The 18,247-nt window shown below is 39.9% G+C and overlaps 1 protein-coding gene across 10 annotated transcripts in view; it reads right to left on the bottom strand.

Moving 5' to 3' along the window:
• The window catches only part of NIN (ninein), a 64,868-nt gene that overhangs the window by 5,409 nt on the left and 41,212 nt on the right, over positions 1-18,247 (bottom strand). For 7 of the 10 annotated variants that reach the window (XM_062635570.1, XM_062635568.1, XM_062635575.1 and 4 more), the window contains 11 exons: positions 14,512-14,637; positions 14,261-14,330; positions 13,140-13,355; positions 12,637-12,750; positions 11,427-11,549; positions 10,753-10,866; positions 9,730-9,876; positions 8,441-8,623; positions 7,791-7,940; positions 7,173-7,271; positions 3,075-3,266 (listed from right to left, as the gene is read on the bottom strand). In XM_062635570.1, the coding sequence (XP_062491554.1) occupies positions 3,075-3,266; positions 7,173-7,271; positions 7,791-7,940; positions 8,441-8,623; positions 9,730-9,876; positions 10,753-10,866; positions 11,427-11,549; positions 12,637-12,750; positions 13,140-13,355; positions 14,261-14,330; positions 14,512-14,637 (1,534 nt within the window). Of the gene's footprint in view, positions 1-953; positions 1,001-3,069; positions 3,267-6,059; positions 6,121-7,172; positions 7,272-7,790; positions 7,941-8,440; positions 8,654-9,729; positions 9,877-10,752; positions 10,867-11,426; positions 11,550-12,636; positions 12,751-13,139; positions 13,356-14,260; positions 14,331-14,511; positions 14,638-18,247 lie in introns of those variants that run through there. The other 3 variants (XM_062635574.1, XM_062635576.1, XM_062635577.1) reach the window with 3 other exon arrangements.

Genomic DNA, 18,247 nt, shown 5'->3' with positions numbered 1-18,247 from the left:
ACCACCAATACAAGCAAAGCAAGCAACACAAGACAAAAAACACACACACAAGAAAATATGCAGAGTATTACATATTAGATTTCTCTATTAGTATTAGCACTACACATATGCAATTAAGGAGATATTCAGGATGCATTTTCTAAATGTAAGGGCTCTTCAGATAGCTCATCCATGTTTTTGAGGGATTTAAAACCATCAGTGGCATTGATTAACAGCAATTAGTAGTTGTTTCTTAGAGGAAATTATCTGCCTCTCTCAATATATGTATATATAAAACCTCAGATTGCCAAATAACATTTCTGAAAAGTACAGTCCAGCTGACCACCTTTGAAAGCTTATTTGCATTTAAACCTAGTAGCCTTTTCCTAAGGCAGGAGAACAAGCAGTTGGTCAGAGGTGATTTGAATTTTGAAATAGAGATGAAGAAAGGGGAATTTGAGCAACTCTAAGTACTTTGACAAAAATATGGGTTAGCAGGTGTTATAAGAGGACTTAAGGAAAGATTGGGTCATTAACAGGCTTCCAAATCTAGTTGTTGAGCAAGGAATATGAGAGCAAGTGTGTTGTTACTGTTCAGTATGTAAGAATCACAGCACTAGACAGAGCAGAAACAGCCATTGGGAATTCAGAAGAGTTCACACAGGTATACACAGCAGAAGGGGCTCAGGATTTTTAAATTAGTGAAATTTGAATTTATGACAGTAGCCTTTGGAGGACAATAGCTCAAGACTGACTGCAAAATGAATAAAAACACAGATCACCATAGCCATGATCAAAAAAGCAATGAAAATTGCAAAGCATGATAAACACAAGAATTCCAAAGTGGAAGGGGATGACTCTGAATACCTTATTACTCAGGATCTAAGAAAGCTGCAGAGTGCAAAGCAGTAGTACCAAAACTAGGTGACTAAATTTACACAGACAGAATGGACATAACCTGATGTTGTACTCACTGGTGAAAAGGTGATGAACAGAGATTAGGATGCAATTTTTCAAGATGCTAAAGGGGACATTAAAATGGACATAAGCTCAACTAAATGCTAACCTTGAACATCAGGACAATGCAGAAAAATTAACAGTGAGAATTAAAGTGAATGTGCTTACGGAAATGTCAAAGTTGACGCTTTGACTAAACTAAAATAAATTTGGCCTTGTTTATAGTTGTAGAATGCATGTATTTAATAATGGTTTTAGAAAGTTATCTAGTAAAGCCCATGAAAAAAAAAGGTGAAGGAGATGTTATAAACTGGAATCTTGATTCAATATATGCACACAAAAAACCAACATGATAGGAAAAAATTAAACTGATTAACTGCATTAGTGCATTGGCACCAAATATTTGCAAAGCCTCTCTGAAACTATTTTTAAATTCAAGAAGCTTCCCAGAATAAAAGCTGTTACAGGAACTGTATAAGTGATTTATCTGTAGAACTGCAAGTTCCAGGATGTGACCAGTTTGCAAATTGTTTCTCAGGCATTCAAAGGCAAAATGATAAAGTCATCCCTCTTAATGCAATACACAGCACATTCATTTACAGATGCTGCTGCTGTAATATGGCTTTTATTGATTTCAAAACTGAATGCCAGGCTTCACTTGCCACTGTCTGGCACCAAGCACATTAATCTGTGGTAATGCACTTCTATTAGGACTCAGCTGAAAGGCAGAGAACCTTACAATTGATTTACTTATCCTATATTAGTTGCTGTTAAGTTCTTTTTCTGGGGAAACTTTGATTTTATGCCTTTCTTAAAAAAAGAATTCTTACTTCAGTTTTTGGAAGCTTCAGAAACTGTTACTATATATATATGCTCTCTCCATAATACCTTTTTTCCAGATTATCCTATAAACACATTCAGATATTTTTAGGCTTCAAAGACTTGGTCTTATTTTTTTAAAAAGTGTAACTGGTATCTGAGTTTAGAATGTAAAGTTCATTTGTTGTTTGGTATTTTTTTCCTGTTAAGAGATAAATAAAAGTGTTAGTATTTTATCTAAGTTATTTAGAGCTTTATCTTTTCTCATAAGTTGTAATACTATGTAAGACCTATGGCCTGAGCCAAATAGAGATTTAGACAAGGGGGAATGGTTTTAAACTGACAGAGGGAGATTTAGATTAGATACGAGGAAGAAGTTCTTCACCGTGAGGGTGATGAGGCACTGGCACAGGTTGCCCAGAGAAGCTGTGGCTGCTCCATTCTGGGCACTGTTCAAGGCCAGCTTGGACAGGGCTTGGAGCAACCTGGTCTAGTGGAAGGTGTCCCTGCCCGTCGCAGGCAGTTGGAACTGGATGGTCTTCAAGGTCCTTTCCAACCCAAACCATTCTGTGATGCTGTGATTTGGTAAGCCTAGTCCCCAAACTTAATAAGTAGGACAATTTGCCTCTCCCACATAAAAATTGCCTGTAATTCAGTTTTACATGCTAAACCCCACAAATACTACTAAAAGTGACTCTGTTCAATATGTGCAGTGGATGTAATCTCCCTTGGAATTAGATTGTTACCGTCATACAGAAACTTCAACACTGGCATTTCTGAGGAAAAAGCAGTGCTCTCCAAACAACATCTTTTCCCATGGCCAAATAGTGAGGATAAGATGACCTTATAAAAAGGATTAATTTGTTTGAATTCTGCTTAACTACAGCTGACAGAATTCCATGTGACAGCAACAGCCCAAACTAGTATTTTATGTGCAATGAGTATGTGCTTGTGCAATAGGTAATGTGTATTTTTTAAAACAGTGTTTCCAGACATCGACATAACGTAAAGAAAACAAAAAAAAACCAACCTACAAACACTTGCTGCACATTGATCATAAGGAGAAAAGCCAGTTGTGTGTGGATGGGAATGTTTTTTAGCTCAAAAACATTACGAGGACTTTAGAATTAAGTATGGCTTAAGCTGAACATGCTAAATAAGAAAGGGTTGTTTTGTACATATGTTTGGTAGAATTAATTTTAATTTTAATTTTTGAACTGGCATAAACAGAGAACGGATCTCATCAGAATTTGAAAAACCCAGAAAACTAAGCAGATACCCTTTTAAAGTTGTAACCTGTAGAGCAATGAGAGCTTTACCTGTTGCATGTTTGTTTCAGAGGGTCTATTTTCAAGTTCTTCCTGAAGACGTTGACTCCTCCTCTCTGCTTGTAGTAGCTGGTGTTGGAGCTGCAGGAGCTGTTCCTTGGGCACCATAGCACAGCCTTGCTGCTGGAGCTCTCGGGAGTGTGGTGAGTGGCTAAGTATCACACTGGTGTTTGAGTGGAGCATCTGAAGAGCAGAGTAAATCGGCCATCAGGAGAAAGCAGCAGTGCCATACATACAAGATATCTTTTGGCAATGCTGGTTTACTCTTGAACAATTTCTTGTACGAAAGAGAAACAAGCCTGAACTCAGTAACAAAAGCTAAAGAGGCAGCTTTTCTCTTTCCAATGACAAAAAGATGCATCTCTATCTGCAATTCTGAAATCTAAAGGAATCTGAGCTTTGATTTATAATTTCAGTACCTAAAGGGGCCTGCAAGAAAGCTGTGGAAGGACTTTTTAGAAGAGGATGTAGTGAAAGGACAAAGGGGAATGGCTTTAAAGTGAAAGGGTTTAGATTAGATGTTAGGAAGAAGTTCTTTACCGTGAGGGTGGTGAGGCACTGGCACAGGGTGCCCAGAGAAGCTGTGACTGCCCCATCCCTGGAAACATTCAAGGCGAGGTTGGACAGGCTTTGAGCAACCTAGTCTAGTGGAAGGTGTCCCTGCCCATTGCAGGGGGGTTGGAACTGGATGATTTTAGGTCCCTTCCAACCTAAACCATTCTAGGATTCTATGATTTCAGATTTGAATTAAAAATTCACTGAATTTCTGATAAAATCCTATCATAGTTAAATGTGCCTGCAGTGAGCTTTAACTTAATAGTGCTTTTTAATTTTAACCTTGATCTCATCAGCTCTTCTAAAAATAGCATCCACTTCCAAATAAAAACACTAGCACGAGGCAGGCTGAAAAAACTGTCCACCACTGCCGAGTATTTCTCATCTTCAATTCACAATGAAGAGAGAACATTCTCAAAAGCAAAATGAATTTTCAATGTCATGTATGATGACTTAAGTAATTTGATGCCTGCTGCTATAGTATTCAGAATTGAGTACCTGGAATCCCATATATACCTTTCCTTATGTTCACTACTAACTGTAGAAATGTTAACATATTTTATAATTTTCATTTTGAGACATGCCACAAGCAGAGTTTGATACTGAGTCTGGAGACCTGAGTGTATGTGCTACATAAGCAAAAGTACACTCAGAGGGGCCCTTGAGATAGAGAGGGATGCACGTAACAATCTGAAGTAAGAAAATAAAAGCTTACAAAAATGCATCAGCAAGTCTGTTTAATGTAAAGGCAACAGACACTAACAAATAGTTTGTGTGTAATGGTGGTTGTTAAAATTACGCTACCAAAGAAGTTTTTATTGGTAAAACTAGGCATGTCACATGGGACAAAAGGATCACACTCTTGATAGTCCTTGCTACAGCAAAGATTGCAGCTCAGAAACGACTTGTCCCAAACAGTTTACCTTCCCCACATCATTTCATTGAGGGCTGCTGCCAAGCAGTGCTGTGACAGTTACTGGGTCGAAGTGGCTAGAGAAGAAGCATTTCTGACATTGTCTTACTATAGTAGCATTGTAACCACGACAGACCAAGTTAGATAACTGTCCCAGCATTAGATGATCTTTCAGAGAGTATTAAGAGCTAAGATAGTCACGTGAAACAATTTAGCATTTTTCTAGACTAAGGGGAAATCCAGGTAAGACTAGCTCATATTGTAAGAGTTAATAATACTAATAAAAGACCAGAACTGTACAGTGAACACTCCTGATATTTCAGAAAAGCTGATTTGCAGCTTGAATTTGCATAAGAGTAATACTTCTTCCCATAAAGGTCCCCAGTTGACATCCTCATAAAATTCTCACCTGTTATCTGAAAACCATTACTCTATTCCCTTAGGAAAAGGCACATAGGATTATGTTAGTGGTCTAAATTTTCCTTTCACAGTGGTATAATTAAGGCGTCAATTCGTAACATATTTCAGTTACTGAGGCCATCTGTAATGTAAATAACTAAGCATTTTTCATAATGGCACAGCTCTTCTGGCTGTGTTTGCCTCTCTACATCTCTGCTGGCCCGGATAAACAGGAAATATGTTAAAGTAGTTTAAAACTATTTGTATTTTCTTTTTAAGCTGTAAGAAGGTTCTCTTGAATCAACTTGTTTGTAAAGGAGCTATTCTTTATACTGACAATATAAACAGTGAAATTAAAGAGGTTTTGATGGGATTTGTTTAGGATTTCCCTGTAAGGTTGTGATGTACACTAGTATCTAATGAAACAGCTGAAAGAACAGTCAATGTTAACGCTTCTTAAAAATACATACCATTTGCTTGGCTAATGAAAACAATATAGACTTACCGCATTCTTCTGTGGAAGAAAGCGGAACAGTAACAAACTTACTAAACTATTAGAGATGACACTAAGTGTAATCACATTTCAGTTAGTATTATTAATTAATAAGTAATTAATTAAGGAAACATTTGACAGTGGTGAAAAAGCATGCAGATCTCAGAGTAAATATGCAAACACCTTCAAGCCTCACAGTCAACGGGTTAAAAGGAAGGAGTTGAGCCACTTTTCATTTTCTTATGACGAGTTTAATTCTTTTGGACGCAATTGGTCATTTCTCTCCATTTTCATGGCAATGCCTTAGAAGTATGCAACTTCTTGGCATACAGAGTCAACTTGCATGATATATACTAACAACAAAGAGTAAAAATTTTATACTGAAATTGGTTGATGGGACTTTGAGCAACCTGATCTAGTGGAAGGTATCCCTGCCCACAGCAGGGGAGTTGGAACTGGATGAGCTTTAGGGTCCCCTTCAACCCAAACCATTCTGTCATTCTATAAAAATGAATAGTGGCTTCTTTACAAGAGATGCACAGAAGAAAAAAAAAAATCCATAAAAGAAACATGTTATCTTCATGCTGTGGTAGTACATTGAAAATGATTGCTCTACCTTCGCACACTATTTCAGAAAGAGAACTGCACCCTTCTCTGCTAGTTCCAACCACTGAGTTCTAGACAGGTTAGCCACAAACAAAAGGAGAACAGGCACAAAAGAGAAAGTTAGAAGTCATAAAGTGCTAAGTGAATGTTATACACACCTGCTGGGAAAATGTTATCAGGGGTAACAAAAGTCCTGCATGTTTGAAATACAAATTTTAGGAGAAAACACAATTCCATGCTTAGTGTTTATATTGAAGAGTTTAACGGTGTTTGGAGTTTTCCCAAAGCTCAATTAAGAGCATATAAACAAAAACAGATGGCACATAAACAGTCTTCTCAGTAACTTGTAAAAAAAAAATCTGATCTTTTCTAATAAAGTTTTCAGAATTTTATAGCTAATTACATACTATATTCAGCATAATGTTTCCCATTTGCTCTCTGGATGAAAAACATGAAGTCTTTTAATAAACAGTGTTGTAAAATCCTCAACTAGAAGATGCTTTGATTTATGGAATAAGTCAAAATTGTGATGTTTGGTTTTTTTTTTAAATATTATGTTTTAATCTCAAATTCAGGATCTCAAGTTCAGGCATGACTGCTGAGAGGCAACACAGAGGTCTAGCCTAATCTGAAGGGATATGCTAACATACCATAGTTAAGCTTGCTCATCCCTGTAACCAAGGCAAGTTGGGTAAATTGTTGTCCTATCATGATCTAGATAGGGTAGCAAGGCTTAAATTCAGCAAATTATTCCTCTAGTAGGAACAGGTTTGTACATTAAGAGCAGCATTATACAAATATTAGTTAGGAAACTTGAGATGACATGTTTTAGGAAGGAAGAGGAAAGTGCTTCAAGCACAGCAATAAATGTCTTTGCTATTTGATTTGATATCTGAAGCCTTACATGAATTATGATAAACCACAACATGCTTCAAAGAAACCAGTTTGCCACACTAAAATCTTGATCACGAAGATGAGAATAGGCATTGGGGGAGATTAATTCTTCTGGTTTCCTTTAAGTTTTCACCTTTCCTACACATCTAAAAGTTGTCTTTAAATAAATTCTTAGATTCAGGGAGATACTGAGAAAGCCCCACACTATTCAGCACTGATTGACAAGTACCTCCATTAACTGATCATCCAGTTTGACTTGCTTTTTCCTTAGCCCTTCATTTTCTGAGCTGGTTTCCAGTTCACGTTCAAGAGAATTCATCTGACTGATCTGTTAAAGACAAGAAGTTTCCTTAGGAAGGTAGTAGTTCCTTATTTTACCCCCCCCCCCCCCATATGCAAGTCACAAATCATTGCACGTGAAGACAATTCAGGATTAAAAGACATAAGTATTTGGACAAGCCTAATGCTTTGCTGAAAGCAATGTCTAAGACAATGCTATGCAGCACCTCTGACAAGTTGTAAAGAATCGGCAGGGTTTAATCTAGAAGTGGTAATGTAAGCCCTATGTATTGCTGAGCACTTGGAACAGGCCACATTTTGTTTGTTGTTCTTGTGTTCCACCACTGAACTGTTAGAACCAACTAGAAGGCATGCAGCACACTGGCAGGACTTCCACCCTGTATGCTCTGCAGAAACACAGAAGACAATCAGCTCCTTGGGACAGGGATTCACAAGAAACAGAAAGCTGAAAGCTCAGAGAAAAAGAAGAAAATTCACTGCTTGCTACATTAGTTCTTAGAGATGGAAAGTACTGCATTGAGTCACCTATTTGCCCTCTAATACTAACCTTCCTGTTTGCAGATGACAACTCCTTCTGAAGCTGTTCACACTCTCTCTTCAAGCTTAATTTCTCTTGCTCTATGGCTCTGACGATGCCCAACTGGCTTTGATGCTTTTGGTGCTTGAGGGAAAGGATAGTAGATTCCAACTGTCGGATCTAAAGAGACCAGAGATGAACAGATGTTGAAAGATGTTCCAGACCATTCCAAAAATCACATCTGCTTCGTCTAAAATACTGAGTACCAACGGACTTCAGACTTGTAACAGATTTTTTGACATTTTAGCTTGGACCATCTCGTCCTTATTTCCCTTCCTCCTCCCCATAATCTGCTTAATACTGTGAGCCACGAAACGCACAAGGAGAATGCCAGGAATATTTTTTTTTTATAAAGAAAAAAAAATTGAAGTGTGTTAAATGAAAGTCAGACCAGAAACTTAGGAATTATCAGGACTTTCTTTTAAATAAAGAGCTGTTTAAGACCATCATAAGCGTGTCTGCTAATTAGGTGCAGATATAAAGAAACTACTCCATTACACATTTTTTCTGCAAATGTTTCTGTTCAAAGCTAATGAACAACATTCCCTTCCTTTATAACCCACTGCTAAACAGGAATCACTAAAGACTGCCTCTGTGATCTGTCAGCTTGCTCTGGTTACCTTCTCCCTGGAGTGAGTCAGGTCAGTTTTAGCACTCTGCACTTCTCTCTGCAGCCTCTCATTCTCCTGCCTGAGCAGCTGCTGCTCCTGTTTTGTCAGCTGGTCCAGCTCATCCCAGTGTATTTGCCGCTGTTGGTCCTGCTGCAGCCCTGAGGAAGGCACAGCCAGTTCTAGAACCCGATTCTTAAGACAGACAGAATTGCAGGGTTAGGCCTTAAACAAAGAAGCAGACATTTTCTCTATTCAGGTGAGTTTATAAGTAGGTTTTCAGTAACTGCAGACTCTAAAGTCACAGGATTCCAGTCTTCCTCCCAGCCTACACACCATTTTCCACTAAGAAACCAAACATCCTAATCACAGTGCAAACCCAAAGTGCTTCCCATTGCTAAAATCATAGCTAATAGCGCTGCACCAGAATAGCTGATAGGAGTGCACAGAGTTCAACACTACAAAACGGCAATTTGTGTTCCGTTTCACAGCCTTATCAAGCACATAATAGAACTCAGTATTATATATTATTCAGTAATAGCTGTAATTTAGTTCCTGTTGTACAATTGTGAAACAGCCTCTTTTCCAAGTGGACATTAAATATTCCTTAATTACATGGCAAACAAGCCAAATTACTAACTGAATTTATAATACCAATCCCAGCACTGCTGTCTACAACCTCCTTCAGTTAGTTCCTTATCAGTTGAGGCTGATATAATACCATGCCTTTCAAAACCAAGTGTGACTGAAAATTAAGACACACACCCCCCCTTTCAATTACTGGTTTGACTGTAAATGATTATAGCTTTGATAGGTGTGAATTCATACATTGTCCACAGATTCGCAGCCTCAGGAGATGCACTGACCATCCCCTGTCCTTATGTTCAAAATCTAAAGCAAGTTTTCTAAAAATAAGTTTAAAATCTGCACATTATATACAATCAAACAAGACTAATTGTAGTTAACTGTAACTATAGCTAATATAATTATAATAACATAATTATAATTAGCCATTTTAAAATGGAAAACTACAAAATACAGAAACCAACATTAAAATAAGGCTTTTCTGTACCCACCTTTCAGCTCTTTTTGGTAATTATTAGCTTTATATCACTTGTTTAGAAATAATAATAAGACATCAATAGTTGCACAACTCAGTCTACTTGCTCAAGCCTGCAGCACTATGTGTTCTTTTAGTGGATGAGCTATCGTAAAGAACTTGGCTACAGAAAACCAGCAGCCAGTGTCTGTAACTCTGACATGCAAAGTTGACTGACTTTGAGGCACCTGAAGTCTGTTACCTTTTCATTTGCATTTTGCAGTTGCTTGTGTAAAGACATCACTTCTTGTTTAAGAGTTTCCTTCTCCTGTTGTATCACCCGTAAGTCCGATTTTAGTCGGGACATTTGAAGGTTTGTATTTTGCAGTGTTTCATCTAGACTCTGAACCTGTAACGAGCAAGAAAGCAGCTTGGCATTTGCTGGACCAAAGTTTCTTGTAACCTTAGTCTGCTTGGATGTGTATGCACCACATATCACACCCATTTAGGGTCTCTGATGGAAGGAGAGAAGAAAAGGAATGAAGAAGTTACAATGCTGACAGCCCTCTTTAAAAATGCCAAATGATTTTAACTTTCTGTTCCCAATTAGTAGCGATCCACTTTGAATTCAGCCACAACACTGCATTCAGAGACACATTCTTGTTCCCTGAATATTTACAGTGATGTCCTGGGAAGTGAATATTTCTCTTGAATTATTTATTCTTCCTGGCAGCCCCTGGCCAACAAGAAAACCCCGGTGTCGTTGGCCAAGCAGATAGCCATTCGCTCCACTCCCCTGCCTGGAGAGAGATGAGCCACTGCCAGAAAAGAAGACAGCAACAGCAGGACCTCTGCAGTATTTTAGGTATAACTGAGCAGAATGAATTGGCAAAAGTAATCTTGTGATTCACTTTAAAACTGCAAACTGCTGCTTAATGACACTTGGAACCCTTTAGATGAATACCATTGACTAAGTCTGAGACTAAATGCGCCTAGGCTCTGTTTGCTGTTTAGAAAGCAAGGGGGTCCAATCTGAACCTCATGACTCAACAGGAGAGTCTCCCCTATCCTTTGTGCCTTCAGTCTCTGTATTAATCATCTTTAGATCGATTTTACCTCTGTTTTCCTCTGTATGCTTCATCCATGTAATAAGTAATAGAAGAATTTGACGGCAAGATTCACTCTAAGTCGTGCCTTTATAAATCATATTAAAATTGTTCTTGCTAATACCTTTGATGGTCCTTGAGAGACCCCAAACCACTCATCTTTCACAACACTTTTATACCTTTTCTTGTGAAACTGTGAGCTGCGTTTTCAGTGTCTGACTCTGCTGTTCCCAGGACTTCTGTTCCTGCTTCAAGCTGCCAACTGCATTCTCTAAGCAGCTTGCTTTAGCCACCTGAAATAAGATTACACTGGTAAGCCTGAGTCATTCAGGATTTGCTTTAACTCAATTTGACTTTGAGAGAGAAGTTAGAGAGAGTTACAGCTATGCAAAGAAAATGCATGAGAGCAGAACAGCCCCCCAGCTCCCAGCCCTGAATCTCTACACAACAGGATCATTATTTACAGTGTGCATAACTAGCTACACTGCTCAAGCTCAGTGTTACAAGATGTAAGAGTTGCAATAAAAGTGAAGAACACTGTCTTCCTTGTCCTGCTGCAATGTGTATAGCCAGGCCTGTGTCCCTTGCAATGTCTGGAATTTTCTGTGTAATCAAATTACAGTAAAGCTGCACTCCAGAATTGAAGCTTTAAGACCAGCTAGGGGGAAAAAAAAAAAAACACCACCAAACAAAACAAGGCAGTGGCATTAAGTCTTTATCTGGCTTGAAGGGAAATAAAAAAGAAAACAATCCAAAACAGTTTTACAGATTAGGGTGACAGATAATGATACAAGAATTTTAACAGCTCATCACAGCACACAGATAGCGATGTGAATTTACAGGTCTTTCTTACCTTATCAATACAACTGTTTAATTCCTCACTCAGGGCTTCCTTTTCTTTCTGCAGCTTTTCATTTTTAGAAACTAAGCTTGAAACTTCATTCTGAAGGTCAGAAAGATCAGGACATCTGGGCAGCTGTGGAAAACAAACCCCTCAGTTACATTTCTGTGCTGTTTCAGATTTTGCATGCGTTACACCGTCCTCTCTTCAAGGCCAAGCATCCCACTCTGCGTAGAGTGGAAGAGAGAAGTGTACTCCAATTCAGTACAAATGACCATATGAGTATCCTTCATATGATCCAAGGCATCCTTTCTGCAACAGCAGTGCTAAGGATTCCTAATTGCCCTGTCCTGGGATTTGCATTAGGGCTGGTTCTTCTCTGCCTCTTCTATAAAAGGGGAAAAAAAAAAAACAACCCTCAAACTTTACTGTTGACTTCTGATCTTTTTCCCATTTGACACAGTGCCTTAGCGTAACACCTCATTCCATTCTCCAGGTGAGACCTCACAGCAGCCTCACAGTATCTAAAGGGGGCCTAAAATGATGCTGAAGAGGGACTTCATCAGGGACTGTAGCAATACGACAAGGGGTAGTGGGTTTTAACTTAAACAGAGTAAGTTCAGATTAGATGTAAGGAAGAAGTTCTTTACTGTGTGGGTTGTGAGGCACTAGAACAGGGTGCCCAGAGAATTAAACGCTCCATCCCTAGCAATGTTCAAGACCAGGTGGGACAGAGCCTTGGGCTGGAAGAGACCAGTCATTAAACTGAGCTACACAGGACCAGGTTAGATGGGGCTTTGAGCAACCCTGTCTAGAGAAAGGTGTCCCTGCCTGTGGCAGGGGGCTTGGAACTAGATGGTTTTTAAGGTCTCTTACAACCCAAACCATTCTGTGACTACATAATATGCAGTTCTATCCCATCTGCACAAACTAGAAAAGCCCTATCTATTCCTTGATTAGAGCTTTAAGTCTTTGCCTTCATTATCAAAGCCTGCCTTTGTAGATCCACTACTCTGGAAGACATTCTGGCAAGGGCTAAGTGAAACCAACCTTATCTGAACAATTATGCATTGTACCCAGAGACTGTTTCAAGAGGATTTATATTGCCCTGCTGTTATGACTTCTTTAGAGAAATAACTCTTTCCAACTTTGACAAGAGAGCGGGACATGTTTTTAAGAGGCAGCCGGCATTCTCTCATGGCACTCAAATGAGCTTCCATACCTGTTTTGTCTTCTCAAGTTCCTGCTTGAGAATGTGGTTCTCCTGCTCCAGCATGCGAGCTTGAACCTTCATTTTCGACAGCTCTGTCTCCAAGGAAGACACCATATTTGATGACTGCAAAAAGTAAAAGGCTCAGGTTTCAACATAGGAGACATGCAGAGTAACAAAGATTAACCAGAGGATGCTGCACCCAGTGACATGCTTGGAGCTGGGATGGCACTGTACTGTATAGAACAGATGCTGGAAAATGCAGGTAAATCTTTAGTATCACTAAGCCACATTTTCAAGGCAAACCTGAACATTTCTTTCTCCCTGCTACTGGCTGCTGCCAGACTTTCCTTCTACCCCCACTACCACATGCATGTATGTTTGCAGCTAGTACTTGGAAGTCCAGTTTTGAAAGAACACAGCATAGCTCAGGAATGGGATGCTAACTCCATGGCACCTGCACACTCCTAGAAGTTCAGTTATTTCATACTGTTAGAAACAGTGGAATCCTCTACCTTTACTTTGGAGTTTTGCAGTTCCTCTTTTAGTACCAGTCTTTCCTTTTCCCATTCTTCCAGGGTACACTTTCCCGATTCTCTTTCCTTTTGCTTGAGCACCCTTGCCAGCTGCTGATTAAGATCCTGCACATCTGCTTGATTTTTGGAGTTCCTCTGGCTGAGTTCTGTATTTTCGGAGTCTAGCTGCTGGTTTCTGGTCTTCAGATCTACTACCTGAATCAGGAAAGCAGTGTCAGTTACATTTGCTTTTACACTGGGGAGTAAACTGAATGACTCTGAACAGTGGTGCGGAGCTGTTACCTTCACTCTATGTAACAGTCACAAGTCCAGTAGCACTGCTTGCTTTATTTCGTTATAGCTCTTTAACTTGCTTCATGCTCTAATTTTAGGCCAAATCAAGTAGAATCATATTTAGGAGTAGGAGTCCTCCTGATGACCTGTTGCATGCGTGTTCAGCCTTGCAAACAAAATTTCTCATAATTGGCCTCAATTATATCAATTATGACAGCAGTCATCTGGCTCACCACTCTGTTCCTCCTTCCCTTTGCCATGTGATGTATGTTCTGAGGGTTGTGCTGGTGAGCTAGTAGATTATTCTGAGCAAGTAGAATTTTAGTAAGCAATACTAAGAGGGGTGTGAATGTAAGAGCCATTTAAACTTTCTCCTTTGCCTAGCATAACAAACCAACCTTAAAATAAAAGTAGCAGTCTCATGGATACGAGCAAAGGGTCATGGCTGGCAGCATTCCTAGACCCACATAACTGGGAAATAAGTAGAGGCTGAGTCACGTAACCTCTCTCTCCCCATGGGCTACAGCAGAGCATTACCCAGAGAAACTACAAAAAGAAATATTTTAACTTTATATTTCTATTAAATAAACTTTCCAAGTTAACCATGGAAAGTGCTCTCAAGTCTATAAGATGGGTAGTTACAGTAGCTTTGCAGTTTCTTGATCAGGTCAAACATGCCTCACATTAATCCCACATTGTTAGTAAGAACAGTTATCAGAGTTTAAATATATATAATGGTCATTTCTACTGCCTTTGTGATGGTGTAAGGAACAGCTTTTCTACAGTGATGATTTCTACAGGAAAGGTTATGGGCTCAGCCTGTATACCTGCTTTTTCAGGTTGTCAACCATCTTCTGTACAGCCACTTTCTCCTTTCTCACTGCTTCTATCTTTTGCCTAAGAAAAATGAAAGCTCATTAACAGAAGCCAGATTAACTGCAGAAAATAAGGCCATTTCAAATTTCACAGTATATCCAACACATGTAGGAGCTTTGAAAGAAGGGATGTAACCACCCTGTCTGCACTGCAGCAAGAGCCGAAAGGCATATATGCAGTACATGCCCCATTGAATTCTTACCGCATTTCTTCTTGGGACCCATTTAGCTCCCTCAGTTTCAGGCTGGAAGCACTACCCTCCTCATTCAGTAAAGTCACTTCATTTTTCAGAATAATATTTTCTTCTCTGAGCTTCTCAGCTTCAAATCTGTGACAGAGAAAGGAGACAAGTGAAAACTGGTTCTGTATGTCATCTAGGCCCACAGCAACAAGATTTACCAAAAGCCTAAGCTACCTGTACTAGTTCAGAAGAAAGCTACAATTGACTTATCTTATGTATGAACGGTATATGGATTTTACATTTCATTTAGTAAGAGGGCTCCCCAAAACACTGAAAAAAGGTGCTTTTTGTGCATGTTTTTGTACAGCTGAAGTTGGTTAAACTCTAAGATACCTAATAAAAGTTTCACACTAATATTGTACTATACCTTTCAGCCCTTAAGTTACAAATAACATAACTTTAAGCAACTTAACACCACAATATGCAGATTGCTAGGAGAGCAATCTGTTTCAGGAGTCTAGTATGCTGGAAACAGCAGCACTGGAAAATGCCTTTTCTGTCCTGAGGCAACTGTAAGAAAGTAACTTAGCCATGGTTTAATACCTGAAAGAATGATTTCTTTCAGGAGGCTGGTACTGAACAATAATGAAGCTACTTGCAGCTACTTTCCTGTCCTGGTTTTGGCTGGGATAGAGCTAATTTTCTTCCCATTAGCCAGCACAGTGCTGTGTTTTGGCTTCAGTCTGAGAACAATACTGAATAATGCACCAAAGTTTTACTATTGCTCAATAGCACTTACCCTGATCAAGGACTTCTCAGTCTGTCATGCTCTGCTAGTGAGGAGGGGCACAAGAAGCCAGGAGGGAGCAGAGACAGGACACCTGACCCAAACTAGCCAAAGGGGTATTTCCATACCACAGTACGTCGTACCCAGGATATAAACTGGGGAGGAAGTTACCCAGAAAAGACCAATTGCTGCTCAGGTCAGGCTGGGTATTAGTCAGTAGGTGCTAAGCAATTGTATTGGGCATCACTGCTGTTGGTTGGTTTTTAGTGTTTTTTTTTTCCCTTTTAGTTTTATCTTCTCTCCCCTTGTTATTTCCCTTATAATTATTAGTAGTATAATACTGTACTTTAGTTATTAAACTGCTCTTATCTCAACTCGCAATTCTCCTTCCCATCCCACCTGGTGGGGAAAGGCAGGGGGAGGCGTGAGCAAGGGGCTGTGTGGTGCTGGGTTACTGGCTGGGTCCTTTTAGATGCCCAACATAGGGCACAAAGGTTTGCGATAATGACAGATCTCACCAGAGCCTGTCAAAATAAATTCATTATAAACGTTCACTGCACTGGTTTAATAGTCACAGATCACAATGTTGATTTATTTGCTCTCAGAGTTGCACTATGTAACACTTGCAGTATGCGCTCCCTGCAGTGACGTTTATCATCCACAGTGCCTGGACTGAGGTTCTTGGTTTTGTTGCATTTTTAATAATGCCTTGTAACATGATATTATTGCTGGTCATGAAGCTAATTGCATATGTACTCAGCATTGCCATCACCTCTATATCTTGGAAGCCATCTAATGAGAACTATTAATAATTATACTGCTTGCCTTTTCTTCTTGGAGGCCCAACCTATGGAGAACTTCCTCCCATACCTTCCCCACCAGCCTATTTGAGTAGCATTTGAGAATTTAAAAGGTTTTGAACATCCTTTGGGTACTCTTGAAACCAACCTGGCCTTTTTGCTGGGAACCAGCATATTGCTTATGGTTCAGGTCTTGTTTAAGGTTAAACAACTACTTAAGAATAGTACCAAGAGATCTTCCTCAAGGCTGGATAGTTATGAGTGGCAGGGTGTGTGAGATAGTATGGGCGAGTACCTAGGCCTGTGGGCCCCTCCAGTGCTTTGGAGCTTCACCCCTTAGCAAATGCAAAATCTGAAAAAAAATAGTAAAACCTTTATAAAAAAGTACACTGTCATCCTGGCAATGCAAGATAGGTACAAATAACTGCAACGTGCTGGGACCTGGCCCATGCCTACAGAGCCCTGCTCAACACTATCCAGTACCTTCAAGAGGAAAAGAAGGTCTCTGAATCAGATGGCAAAGCAACAGACACCACAGCTACTCAAGCCCCGACAATGAGCACAGCAGCTACTCTAACCCCGTGATGGACACTGCAGCTACTCCACTCTAACTCTGACAACAGATGCTGCAGCCACTCCAACCACACTGAAAGACACTACATCTGAACCAAAGAACCAGTCCATGCCCCTATCAGTCACTCCTGTACAGAAAAAGAAAGGGACATGGAAGTCACCTTGAGTAGTGAAACAGGACAAACAGGGCCTTCACAAGAAACAGAGGAAGTGGTAGAACCAGAGGCAAACTCTCGATCCCTGTCTCTGAGGGAGCTGCAGGACATATTAAAAGATTCCAACCATTGTCCATGTGAGCATATTATCACCTGGCTGCTACAATGCTGGGACAATGGAGATAGTAGCCTGGACTTTGAGAGTAGAGAATCCAAGCAGCTGGGATCACTTTCTAGGGAAGCAGGTGTTGACAAGTCAATTTGAAAAGGGACACAATCCCTCAGCCTCTGGAAGTGACTCCTATCAGCTGTGAAGGAAAGGTATCCCTTCAAGGAAGATGTTGTAGGCCATAGAGAGGGGTATCCAGTACCTGAGGGAACTGGAACAGGGGCAAGTTCCTGAACACCTTCAATACATTGAGAGGAAGGGAAGAAAATAATCCAGGTCCTTCTGAAAGCTGGTTTGCCATAAAAGAGAGTAAGATCAAGGGACCTGCATAGGAGATCCAATTTTTGGAAATAAAATGTCTGCATGGATGTCATCACATCCCAAACTTTCAAACACTGGAATGCACATTTAGCAAAGGTCACGTGGTTAGTTACCAGAGATCTGCCAACCAGGCTGGCCAAGCCCAATCAAAACTTCTACATACCATAGAAGGGGGTAAAGTTCCTGTGGTGCACATAAAGAATTTGCTGGGGAAGACAGTCTGGGTTATTCCTGCCTCAGGCAAAGGCAAACCCACTCATGGGATCACTTTTGCTCAAGGATGTGGGTGCACTTGAATGGTAATACAGAGGATGGGGAAGTCCAGTGTGTACCTCAAGGAGATTTGATTCTGGGTTAAAATAGCCAGTTACATAAACTGTATGATGCTGTACAACATTAAATATTAGTGCTTTCACTGCGGCAATCCATCACTGTTCTGGACACCTTGTGGCACCCATCTCCACTGCTTCAGATTTGAGGATCTGAACCTAACTCACTTTTGATCACCATGTTAATGAAGAATGAACTTTGATAAAATTGGACAAGTGCAGCAGTGATGGAACTAAAATGAGCTTCAACATGCAACAATCCAACACACACACCATCCATCCTTCCTGCCTAGAGAAACTGTTATGACAGATAGAGCCCCAGATCATGGAACTCAGACTTTTGTAGGGATGGCCCATAGACTATGGGAATGATCTCTGTGTGTATATACATATATATATATATATTTATACATCTAAAGACAGTAAAGGTGATGGTGGGAAGTGTGGGACCTGGCATGATGTGAATGGTATGAAATACAGAGTGGATAGTGTCCTGGTTTCAGCTGGGGTAGAGTTAACTTTCTTTCTAGTAGCTGGTATAGTGCTGGGTTACGAATTTGTCTAAGAATAATGCTTAAAACATGACATGGCCTCAAAAAAACCAAAAAAATAATAGAGCAGTT

The sequence above is a fragment of the Pezoporus occidentalis genome, unplaced genomic scaffold, assembly GCF_034315485.1.
Source record: "Pezoporus occidentalis ecotype Australia unplaced genomic scaffold, CSIRO_AGI_Poc_V1 ctg46, whole genome shotgun sequence".
Taxonomy (NCBI): Eukaryota; Metazoa; Chordata; class Aves; order Psittaciformes; family Psittacidae; genus Pezoporus; species Pezoporus occidentalis.
The sequence above is the reverse complement of the archived record's forward strand: the minus strand, read 5'-3'. Positions and strand labels throughout refer to the sequence as shown.